A 12,530-nucleotide genomic window follows, 5' to 3' on the forward strand; every position below is an offset into this window, starting at 1 on the left:
TCTCCAGGGGTCATTTGGAATGAGTCTGCTGATAAATTGTCAAGCATTCCTGGCAGCCATAGGTAAGTACTGAACTGACTGAGTTCTTGGAGCCGAAATGGGAAGAACTTTGAGAGAAAGTTGAGTCCTTCTGCAGCASGGCAGTGTTTTGCAAAGCTGAGTGTTGAGGTATAGGGGTTGATGTGAAAGGCAGAGAAATAGCTTGACAGAGGTAGGAAGAGTGCTGTTTGAACAGGTGCCATGGTTCAGGAATGGGTTTCTGGAAGTGATGGACTGCATTGCAGAGCATCATACCTTAGGCTCACTTGTAAAATACAATCATTCCATGCAGCCACCAGTGTGAAGTTCTAGTGTCTTCTCTCTCTGGCATTAGCATTTATTCTTTATTTGTTTAAGAGAAGAACACTGTCACAGTAAGTACATGCTCTGCTGAGTACCGTTATTTCCACGATTCAGTAGCAGGTGCAAGGAGCCAGTTTCCCAGTTGCAATTTGCTCGCCTTTTCCAGAAATCTCTGTGAGGCTAGAACACAGCCAGACCTGACTGGCCAAGAACTCCTCTCTCCCAGCAAATAGAGCTCTCTTCTGGTGTAGAGACAATGCAGATGCCCCTATCTCTCCTCCTTGCTCCCCATTTAGTTCTAGAACCAGTGGGATGACCATAGAGCTATGGTCAGCTCCAGCTATGATTAGCTGGCACATAGTTTCTGAAGCACCATGGCTGGCTTTAATTTAGAGCAACTTCAAGAGCTGTTCTTATGCCAAGACTCAGGGCAATGCAAACCTTCAGGTGGATAAGAGAATCATAATTCAAATTTTAGGCATATAGTTGAAAGAGGTAGGGTTACCAAGTGCAGTGAGTTACTGTTTATCTACTGAACTGTGGTAGCTGACTATGAGTGTGCTCCAACAGCACACAAATGTGTTGGTATCACTCAAGTTCCTATTCTGTAGTGGGTTGAGTATTCATGTGGTCTGGCACTGTGGGTCTACCGATGAAAGGTCACCTATAGAGAAAAAAATTCTCAAACTCTTTCTTCAGTCCTGCAAATCTAAGCTGGTTGTTGTGTATCCTGTCTTAGTGGGGGCACAGGAGCATGGAAAACTACTTTCAGTAGCATCCCTTCCTACAGTACTCACAAGTGTAGGGCTGGGCTACATCCCCTTGATTTGCACTTTGTGTAGCGTGATTTACACATGTGCCAAGTAATGTAAATGGTTGTGCTTCCCATGCATGTGGCCATGGCATTCATGGGATACAAAAGAGAAAGGAGTCATGGCTTCTCTGCTCATCTTCAGCAGAGCTGGGGCAGACCAAAGAGAGGTGACTTCCAGCCAGAACTCACTCCAACAGTAATCTCAAAAAAAAAAAAACATTCTGTTATCAACTTAACACTGGAGCTGTCATGCCAAAACAGAGCAGAGACTCTGATTCTGTGATTCAGAGTTTTGCTCTGTCTCTGATGGGAACCAATGATGAATGCTTTCAAAGAGAGAGAGGAGTTCCCACAATGAATTTAACTCAACAGTCTTCTACACCATGCAAGACAGTTTTTCAGAAGCCTTGCAAATGAACCATGACATGGTAATTTCCATCTGCAAGGATGCATATCCTGTAACTAAAAATGACGTAACTGCAGCATTGGAAAGGATTGCAAAGCTGTGACTACTTGGCACAAGACAAAGCAGTGCTATTATGAGATAGCTGAGTTTGCCTCAGGCCAGCTAGATCCCAGAAACAGTCCAAATAGATTAGCACAATGCTTTGCCAGTGATAAGCCTTACTATAATAAGCCTTGCTTTTATGCCCAAACAGACCACTAAACATGGCTTTCTCTATCAAGCACAATATACACCGGGTAAAATGCCCCCAAACTAGCAGTGAAATGATAGAGAGCATGTACTCTTGGAAGAAAAATGCACGACTGTGATCCTCTGAGGCAGTGGTACAGTAACCAGACCATGTTGATAAAACCACAAATATATCCTTGCTCAATGAGATCACTAATCCTCTTGCAAACTGATAAATTAACTGTTCTGGTAACACCCTGCAGCAGTCAACTCCAGTTATGAGAACCCTATTACTGTGGCAAAGTATTGGCCCCAGATTTCTGAAGATATTTAAGCATTTATTGCCCAGTAATTAAAAAAAGAAAGAGAGCCTTTTGTGGACCTGGGTTTTCATAAGCACCACAGCATTTCAGTCTTCAGTGCATTTACCCTTGTGAGGTTGGGTGGGGCTAAAGTCTCCATTTTAGTSAGGAAAAAGAAATGCAGTGAAACAAAGGGGTGACACAGGGAGTCAGTAACAGGGCCAGGAGTGGGCACTACACCTTGTGCTTTTAATCTTACTGTAAGATCATGGAGTGCTCCTTCCACAGATGCATTAAATGACTGCAATGCTCCTTCTGATTTCAAAGTATCCTTCCTATTTAATTCCTTCATTAAATTCACAAGCCTACTCTGATTCATTTATTCCTATCTGTGGGGGTCTGTTTGTCCCTCCAATGGAAAACACAGTTTATTCTGCCACTTTGCTTTTCTGCATGTTTTCCATGCTAAGTGTGATAGAAATCACAATGCCAGGTAGTCTTTCTTCTCTTCTTTTTATTTTCTGCCACATGCATATGGGATGAGAGGAACCAATGAGGGAAAGAYTGCACTGTGAAATGGGAATTGTTGGTCCATCTGCAAAAGAGGGATATTTTCATCTAGTGCAAGGACTCCTTTTACTAGACCAGTCATCTGCAGAGTTGTGAACATACCAAGCATTAACTGATTCAGGTACTCTAAAGAGATACATATGTATATAGGGGGAGGGTGATTTGAGCCTGTCCCCTTCATTCCAGCCTTCTTCCCAAGCACATTGAAATCATGTTATCACAGGACAGTGTCATAGAAACCCAACTAAAAATGCAGAATATTCATGTGCCATTCCAGTCTATTCACTGATGTAAATTAAAACCATGGGCTGCAGAGGAAAAGGAAAACAGGTTAAAAGGGGACAGTGTTCTAGATCCAGTTAATACAGGCAACAGGGGAAGAAGTCCTATGTAAATAAAACAAGCCAAAGTAGAAGGAGAGAAGGAGTTTATCTAGATTTTTATTAACAGTGTTTCAAGAGACAATAGAAGAGAAAGGGAGAAAAAAGGCAGACACCACAGCAACAGTTTTAAAATTGTACAAAGATAACATACAGAAYATCTGGTTCCATAGTCACAGTCAGTACAGGCTGTGTAGGGAGAGGGAGAATTAAAAAATGTGTACCAAAGTTGTACCGAAAGCAGGCAAGTGAAGGAGGTTAATACGTTACAGCATATTTACAGCAGGTGTCAGCCCCTGGTACAGCAACCCCAGCCATTCAGTGTGTAATGGAGCCATATTAATCAATCACATCTAGCAGCTTTGACTTCACTAAATAACTTCTTTCTTTCTGTGCTGTTTAAATAGGAAGGTATGGGAACCTTGGCTAGGAGAGCTTTATTTTTCAGTTCAAAGGCTTTCACTCCAGGCTGCCATCTTATGTCACCCTGTGGTTAGAAAGGCTTRCTCTCTCCCTGTGATTCAATGGCCACAGGTCACACAGAGGGCTCCCAGGATGGGGAATCCACTCTAGCATTCATGTGCCATTGGAGGGACATAATGGATGGGAGTCAACTGAAAGGGGTCTACAGAGAYGGGGGTCAATGCATCTGGAGGTAACTGCCTGGCCGCTTCCAATAAGTGACCAGGTGGAGCACAAGGAGCTACAAACTAAACATGCTCCTGCATTCGTCTGACTGCAAGCAAGGTGCTAAAAGCTGAGATGTGTTTGTGGAGGGGATGCTTCTAGCTCAGCTACCACCTCTCAGCCATCTCGGCTCCTGCACTAGAAACACACATGGTCCTCTTAGTGCCCTGGAAACTGTCCACGATGACTGCTACCCCTACCCTGTCCCTCATTCACTTCACATAAATATTCAGCTGCCCTATCTTCCCAATAACGCAATGCTGGGTACAAAGCTTGGAAGGGAGGAACCCCAGCCCAGCTTCCCTATAGGGATGAGGAACCAGCAGGCAGATTGTGATATGAATCACATTCCTATGGAAACAGCACTCTATATTTTGGTATCTCTTTAAAAAAATCTTGCTCTTTCAAACTCCCACTCTCCCTTCTCCTCTTCAATCCCTTCCTCCCCCTCCCCCCCCATCACAGCAGCACACACACACACGCACACTCGCACAAAAGTTTGTCTTCAGCTGACCAGTTGTTTAGTATCACATTTAATCCATTCATTCAATTTTGTCTTTGGTTGAAAGCAATAATGCTCGGGCAGTGATGAGAGAGAAGTGGGCTCAGAGGTAATCTAGCTGTAGTCCAGAACAMCACAGGAATTTAGCAGTAGACAACAGATGTGTTGTGGCCACTGGACAGCCTGCTAATCAGTGCATTTCTTTAGGAGATCCTGTTTTTCTCTCGCATAAATAATGGTCATTTTTACTGATCTGAGATGTTGTTGATCTATTTTATGCTCATCAGAGTCTCAGCTTGTCAAATCTTGTTTTTTAGACTCATCCATTCTTCCAATTTCACGTTTCTCCTCTAGACTGCTCAAATTTCACATTGCAGTGACAATCCCAGAGACCACAATATTAAAATAACCTGAGACTGCTCTGGATGACACGTGGAAGAGGGAACACAAAGGTATCATCTCAACTTGCCAGCCACCTGAACTCGTCCCATATGAAATCAGAGACATGTGCCAGACCCTAAAACTTCCAAACCTAGACTAGCTGGTCCAGGAACTTAGTTACAGGGTTTGAGCTGACTCAAAATCTGAGACAGRTACATAAATATTGACCTAGATCTCAGAAACTCAGAAGACAAAAGAATCTGCAAGTCTGAGGCAATGGTTTGGGTGCATCTATGCTTTGATAATGCCTGGCATGTTGCTTTCTAGACAAAGGTAAATCTCATATAGGTAACATATGCACTCTTTCAAAAGAAAGAAAGAAAAAAMGTTTTGACATTGGATATTTCAAATAGGATTGTACAACACAAATACAACTGTACTTCAAAAAGGAAAAAAGCCAGTGTTCATATCTAGTCTTCCCTGTAGCCTAGCTGGCCACTTCACTGAAAACAAACTTTATGTACAACTTCCCCATTCCCCCCACTCCAAACCTGTAAGCACGCGCACACACCCACACCAATCCAAAAATACAAATCAACACAGAAAACATTGAGAAGAGCCTCCTTAGCATATTTTTTCCTGGAGAACTTTTTTGTTTTAGAACCTGCAGGATGTACTAAAGTGTTCTATTATATTTCAAACTAGATGCATTATTGTCTTATGATCTGCATCGTGAAAATAGAAGAGAAAAATGGAGGGATGGGGGAAGGAAAGTTGTGGGGGGGGGACCAACAGATTTTGAAAAAAAATTCCCTAACAATGTCACCAAAAAAATATCCTGACATTAAATACAGCCAAACTGCATTGAATAAAAATTGCACTGGTCCTCTGGGCATATCAATAATAAATTAAATACTTAACAATTTCACTGATTAAAAAAGTCAGCACAAAATCCATAAAAGAACATAAACACCCCCCCAATACTGTAAGTAGGAAAAGTGCACAAAGTTGTTTTATACATTGAATCTAAATAAAGTACCAATACATATTAAATAGATAAATTGTCTTGCAAGACACTGCTTTTTGCATTAGTATTTACATATGCTTTAAATGCATGTACTTCAGCAGTGAAGGAGTCTGAGCTTCAATGCACCAAACTATACATGATTTTTATATTGTTCTCAGGAGTCACTAATGCTGACTGTAAAATAAAATGGCCCAAAGTGGAAGCCTTGCCTCCAGTTCTCATTGGCTTACAGAAAGGATCAGTCACATTTCTAACTTCTCATAMGAAACTGGAAAACCAATTGGGGTGTTTTAAGTTGCTATGCATGAGCAAAAAAGTTGTTAGACAACCACCACACCAGAGTTCATTAACAAAGAATAGGAGCATGATGGTGGTGAAACATTTATTTCACTTTCAAGATCTCTGAAGTATCCTAAAAGATGCCAGTTCTGATTCAGYGTGGTCTTTTGCTAGGGAAGGGCACAACTTGAGGGGAACCACATCAGTACTGACAAATGTCTAAATTGATGCAGATCAGTATAAAATGGGATAGGATTATCAAAGAGAATTCACTACGGAAGGGTGTCTCAGTTCCTAACCCAGGGAACACAGCCAATTCTTGGTTGCATATTGGTTCCTGTCCTGTMCTGAGCACGCTAAATGCTAATCTGGATGCTTCAGGGTGATTCCCACTGTTTAACCATAATCACACAGCAGTCCTGCTGAAGGTAGGCACATGGTTTAAGGGCTTTGCTGTACTGCCAGCATGCTCACATCTCATTTCACTGAGAGATAGCATCCAACACTCTGAGCTCTGCAGAGCAATGCCTCTGCATAGGGTATTCCACACAGCTGATTTGCAAGACTAGGGATTTGCTCCTGACCCCACTCAGGCTGATAGCAGCATTGCCACTGACTGCAGTGAGAGCAGGCTTGACTGACAAGGGAGGGATGTCAAACAAGGCAGTGACGCACAAGTGAAAGGGACCACTCTGCTCAGTGGAGGAACCCATTTAAACTTAGCACAACTTCAACCAGAAAGTCCAGCGCAAAGGACTGAAAGACCAGGCTCAATGAGAATGTATGGCAGTCACTTTCTGTGATCTGGTGGAGGAAACACTGAGTGGGCAGTGATACTGACTATAACCTCACACTGGTATCAGGAARAAAGATTTAATTCAGGGCATAGTAAAAGCAAATTGAAGGAGATCATGTAGCAGCAGTGCAGGCCACATCTCCTATGCATGCCTTCCTACATTTAGAAACACTTATATGGATGCATGCCTGGAGTCAGCCCCCTCCATTCAGTGATACGACGCCAGAGTCACATGTGGGAGCCACAATCAGAACATGGTCCCAACTCACAAAGAAACTATCATCTGAACTATGCATTYACACATCTTAGAATTCCTCTGGAACTGAATTGTAGCAATGGTGGTATTTACACCACACTTTAATCCTGCATGCAGTTCTGCATCACTCCTGATGGTGCCATTGCTGAACACATTATGAATACAGACTAAATGATCTGCCCTCTGCCAAATGTTAAGGTCACACCCTACAGCTTTTACTCAGAGAAAAGTTCAGAGGGAGTACTGCCTGGTTAAAGACTGCCAGAGAGTTTCAGGGCCAAGCACCAAACAGTTAAAAAGGGAGAACACAAGTCTGCATGGTGCACTTCCCTTCCAACCCATTAGTGTCCCAAATTATCATGGTTATTAGCAGGGTTATGCCAGTATCCAGCAGCATGCTGGGTACAGAGCAATGATACCATGTCTGTCCCCTAGGGCCTCAGAAAGTGGAGTGGTGGAGAAGATGCAGTGAAAGGCATTGCCGAAGGTGAAAAGGCTGATGGGGCTGAGCTCCTTAATTTTGATTTTCTAAGATTGGTGGAAGGAGATTGTTTATTATTTTGGGAAGAAAGAAAGGCCCTGAGGCCAGATTCTGTACTGCCATTGATCTGGAGCAATTTCAGCACAGTCACGAGGACTGTTCCAGATTCATGACAACTGGAACTGAGATCAGAACTCAGCTCCAAAGGGAAAAAGCATGAGAAAGCCAAAAGGCCAAGACAGAATTCAAGAACCAGATGGCACAGACAAAAAATTGTGGTCTGTCTGCAGCAAAATCTGGGGCAGCACTTCCCTGAGGAAGCAGGGACTCTCCCTTGAACTGAGAGGACACACTAACAGAGTCCAAGTGGAGTTTCTCTACTGTTCCATTTTTAGACATGTGGGTGGACTCTGAGTACTGTTGGTTCAGCATCTGAGGGCAGAATTACATCAATAGAAATAAACCACAGAGCAGTCTAATCCACCAAGGGCTGAAGCATGATAGCAACCAGTATAAAAAAAGTAAAGGAGCCAAACATGTATTGGATGAAAAATAAGATGACTGCATCACTACTGATATAACACAAAGGGATTGGGAACTCTACCTCGTAACCTGTGTTCCTTGCAAGATCCTGATCCCTCAAGAKCCCAGCATTTCCTGTAAGGCACTGTGGCCCAGCCCCAGAGCCAGCAGCCCAAGCAGGAATAAATACCAGTCACAGACTGCCCTCCATGAGCCACGAAGAACTCTGATGCCAATAGCAGTTGAAGGCATTCAGAAGGGACACTTATGGGAGGACATCTCAGCTTGGCATCCAAATTCCCAGCCTGAGTGTAATCTGCCATGGTATGCATGCTCTGTAAGTCCTCCTAAGAGAGGACTACATGGTTGCAGCATCTCTGCACAGCTACTGTGACATGATCCCCAAAACACAGACTATAAAGATAGCAACAAAGTGCTCTGAGTAGAAACATGTTCCCCTACTCCAGCAAAGAATAATACAAGAAGGAAACAAAAAGATTCTGCTGGTCATTGGAATTGGGAAACTCCAGATTCCCTGGGCCAGCTGCCGAGATGCTCTATTCATATGTTTCAGCATGCAGGGTTACACATGGAGGGGATATACATGCAAGTAGAAGTCTCCACAGAGATGCTAAGTCAGAAATCTGAAGTGACCAGGAAACAAACTGAACCAAACTCAAATTGCATCTTTCAGGCAGCCATTTAGGCAGTGGGAATTGGACTTGGCTTTTATTCCCTGACACAAGGCCCATCGCCAGCGACAAGCTTCTCCCAGCCTCAAAAAGTTAGCATTGCTGCTTCGATAGCAATGTGCTGATCACATCTCAGCCCAGGAAGCATGTGAGCTATGGCTTTTGACCAGCTAGCCACCAAGGGCCCAAAAAAAAGGAAGCGTGGCTGGTATAGTCCTGAGAGCATGTAAGGTGGGTAGCCATCGCTCTCAATCCTACCCCTTCTGTTATGCCTTCTAGAGCAAAGGCCCCACAAAACAGCCTGTTCCTGGCTTAGAGGTCATGGTTTAGTTTTCTAAACTGGCCCCAGCACCTGCTGGATGTTGCAACAGCCCCAGGCTGCTGGTCACACTGCCAGGAGGGCTCCTTGTCAGAATCCTTTCCAAGCAAACTGTTCAGACAAGAATTCAGTGCATAGTAACTACACTGCAGCAGAAACATGACAGGTTTGTCTGATCATATTGTTGGTGGATTTCTCCTGGTGATAGAGGGTTTCCTTTTCTTCTCTTTCTTTTGTTTTTTTGTTTGTTATTTTGTTTTTTTAATGCTTAACTCTAGTCTTACGTACTTATCACACATGCAAGCCCACATGCCATGGTCTGTGGTTATGCCCTAAGACTCTCCTACATGAAATCAACTATCCAGTAGTCAAGCATGGTAACTTTACGCTAACAGAAAAGATCCTTTCTTCTTCCTGTGTGGATCTCAACCTATATGCACAGGCATTAAAAACAGACCAATCTGCAAGAAACACCAATATACCAAGGGTGGGGCTTACAAGGCTTCCAGAAATCCAGCCCAACTTCAAGACGGCAAAGGGGAGGTGGGGGAGTTGTCACTAACACTCATCTATATTAAGGCTGATGAACTCCTGTATACACTTCCTGTACTGGAGCTCAGTAGGGCTGTTGCTGGGGTATTGACCTGGTTGTCCAAAGGGGCCCTCTGCTTCTCGCATTTCCTCATTCATTCGAGCCAGACGCAGCCTAGAGTGGAACAGAGGAAGGAGAAGGGAAAGAGGTTTGGTTATTCCTTCCTGTTGGCTATTTTCAGGCATTGTTCCTGCATTCAGGCACYGGGAAGTCACAGCTGCACTTACAAGGTAACTATATCTGCATTGGCTGCCTGGACTGCAATACTGAGTGGGTCCTGCCCATCTCCATCCACTGCATGCTGATTTGCCCCTCGCTTCAGGAACAAGCAGACCTGACTGAAGAAGGGAAAGAAAAGACCATCAGAGCAGAAATCCAGGCTCTACAACCCTCATACTGGTGTTGGCAGAAAGCACTATTCTTCTCTAGGCAAGCACAGCTCTCCTTGCCTGGGAAGGATCTCCTCTGAAGTGCTTTTTGGGATGAAAACCTTCTAGAGCTGCCAAATCTATTCATGGAGGTGTACAAGGAGTTGGCCCGTGTGAAAAGCAGGTCAAACTCACAGGTCCCTCCACTAGCTCTGATGTCAAAGGTTCTTATCCAGAGTGGCTGCCCTGGCACCTACTCCCCAGGCTGGTCCTTTGCATGGGAGAAAGTTCACAGGGGAGAGAATTTGGGCCTTTGCAGAAGCTCAGGACAGGGGATCACCTGTGTAGCTCCATAATCCTCAGAGAGCTTGCAGATGGGTTTTGCTTCTCTTTTCTCTTATACTGGTCTAAAACAGGAATGATTGCACTGGAGTGGAGAAAGGAATTTGCCTACAGGGTCCCATTTACCCCCACCTTTCATCATGGGGGCAATTACCCTTTGCACATCAACAAGCTGTTGATGTGAGCTATAAAAAGGCATGCTTTGCAAATAACCAATTCACCAAAACCCAGCTCCTTTGGCCCCTCTTGACTCTCCATGTTAACCCTGCATCTCCATCCCATGGTGACAGAGCATGTCAAAGTAGCGCGTGAAGGAACTTACCCAGTATGTCCCAGGTATGTAGCATGGTGCAAGGGAGCCCGGCCCCGGATATCTCTTTGGTTAACATCTGCTCCATTCTGCAGTAGGAATTCACAGGCTATCAAAGAACCCTGAGAAGGTAAAGGAGAATTTCTAAGTGAATTCAGCCTGCAGTACTGAGAGGGGACATAAGCATGTACCATGCCCATTGTTAGTGCACTCTGAACTGGGCTCAAACCCTCACACTCCCAAATACAGTCTCCCAGCCACAGCCACCAGCACAACCTACCCCCATCACAGCTTGAATCAGAGGAGTTTTGTTTTCATCTTCATCATTCACCCAGTTGACCTCAGCACCGTGTGCCAGCGCTTCTGCCATGAGAGGCAGGTTTCGAGCTTGTGCTGCCTTGTAGATCAACAAGCCAGGATGAAGCTCCCTCAGGTCCTCCAGATCTGATGCTTCCTGTTCGATCTCCGCCTCACCACTTGACTCTTCTGACACCTCGCATTCTGAGAGTGAGAAAGGGATGGGGAGACATGACCCAAAAGCTTGGCTTTTCCAATTTCCTGTGATCYCCATTGTTCTTGGCACCAGATGGGCCTGGCCATCTGTCCTGCCTTCACCCTAGCTGCCTCCCCACATTTCCATCAGCAGCCTGTGTGTGACACCCACCTTCCTCTGTCACACTGTCCACCACTGAGCCAAACACCAGGATATCAGTGCTGCCATCTGTGCTGCCTCCAAGCCCACTGTCACTGCTCAAACCTGCAGGGCCAACAGAAGACAAACAAAGATCATTTTAATATGCAGGCAACCCAGCATCAGGCACAGGTGAGACCACAGAGGAGAAGGGCTGTGCAGAATGTCTCACACACATTGCACTGGGCACTACTGACAGGGCAGAGGGGCACTGCTACCCCATTTAGCCCCACTCGACAGAACTTCAAGGAAAAACTGCAAAGCCTTATAGTGTCCATGGCCTTGCTCTTTCCTTCACACAGGGATGCGCCATCATTGCCATGGCACTATGGACTGCTGAGAACAGCACTTGCCGCAATCTATGAGGGACGCTGTGAAGTAGACTGGAGCAGAGCAGCAGCAGAGACAGCTTTGCAGCAGGTTATCATAAGCAAATAAAGACACCCCTCTGCTTTTACCAATAATAATCCCAGGTGCCCCTCTGTTTGAGCTCTCCCAGAGCTTTTCAGTTGTCACTGGGTCATGTGCTAACACAACGCCCTTGTGGCAGATTATTGCCCATGGCTGGGCCAAGTAATATCAGTAGTAATTATCTCATGTCAAACTCCTCAGGCATTGTCCATTGGCTGATTCACCTCCGCAGACGTCCACTCCCTTTCCCCAGTGTCCTTCCCATCTTCCATGCTAGGGTGGCGAATGTTACAAAGCTGCTGATTACATACCAGAAATGGAGTCAAAGAGATGAGGCAACTTGACCAAGGATACACAGTGTGTCAGTGGCAGAGCAACTTTGTACCTTTTCCACTTGCACCCAGAAGCAACAATCAAAAAGCAGAGGAGAAGAGACGACAGAAAAGAAAGAAGTACGTGTGGAACTTGCCCCTGTCAGAACAGGGATTGYACATCACCTTCATCCTAATGGATGCCCTGCCCCCTTGGGAACTCTGGCTGGGCTCAGCTTCCTGCTGCACTTAACTTGCCAATGACTGTCAGGGTTGGGAAGTGTCCTTCTCTTTCCCTTCCCAGAACTCAAGAGTTGAAGCCCCAATGATTTACACCAAGGTAGGCTCAAATCACTGTGTTTAGAAAGAAAAATAAGCCAGGTTGTACCTGGCAACATGTTTCTGAAAATATAAGTTGAGTAGCCTTGGCAAAGAGTAGCAGGAGGGAAGCCTGCAAGAACTAAAGATGTCAGCCTGGAAAACCATAGCAGAACAGGACACCTTATCCTTAAAGGCTGCCT

The 12,530-nt window shown here is 44.9% G+C and overlaps 1 protein-coding gene across 1 annotated transcript in view; it reads right to left on the bottom strand.

Moving 5' to 3' along the window:
- The window catches only part of ACAP3 (ArfGAP with coiled-coil, ankyrin repeat and PH domains 3), a 73,336-nt gene that overhangs the window by 3,445 nt on the left and 57,361 nt on the right, over positions 1–12,530 (bottom strand). Inside the window, exons 21-26 of the mRNA XM_026074143.1 lie at positions 11,261–11,353; positions 10,877–11,097; positions 10,609–10,718; positions 9,804–9,914; positions 9,629–9,690; positions 9,018–9,095 (exon numbers count right to left, since the gene is read on the bottom strand). Coding sequence (XP_025929928.1) covers positions 9,018–9,095; positions 9,629–9,690; positions 9,804–9,914; positions 10,609–10,718; positions 10,877–11,097; positions 11,261–11,353 — 675 coding nt within the window. The remainder of the gene's footprint in view (positions 1–9,017; positions 9,096–9,628; positions 9,691–9,803; positions 9,915–10,608; positions 10,719–10,876; positions 11,098–11,260; positions 11,354–12,530) is intronic.

The sequence above is a fragment of the Apteryx rowi genome, unplaced genomic scaffold, assembly GCF_003343035.1.
Source record: "Apteryx rowi isolate R43461 unplaced genomic scaffold, aptRow1 scaffold_38, whole genome shotgun sequence".
Taxonomy (NCBI): domain Eukaryota; kingdom Metazoa; phylum Chordata; class Aves; order Apterygiformes; family Apterygidae; genus Apteryx; species Apteryx rowi.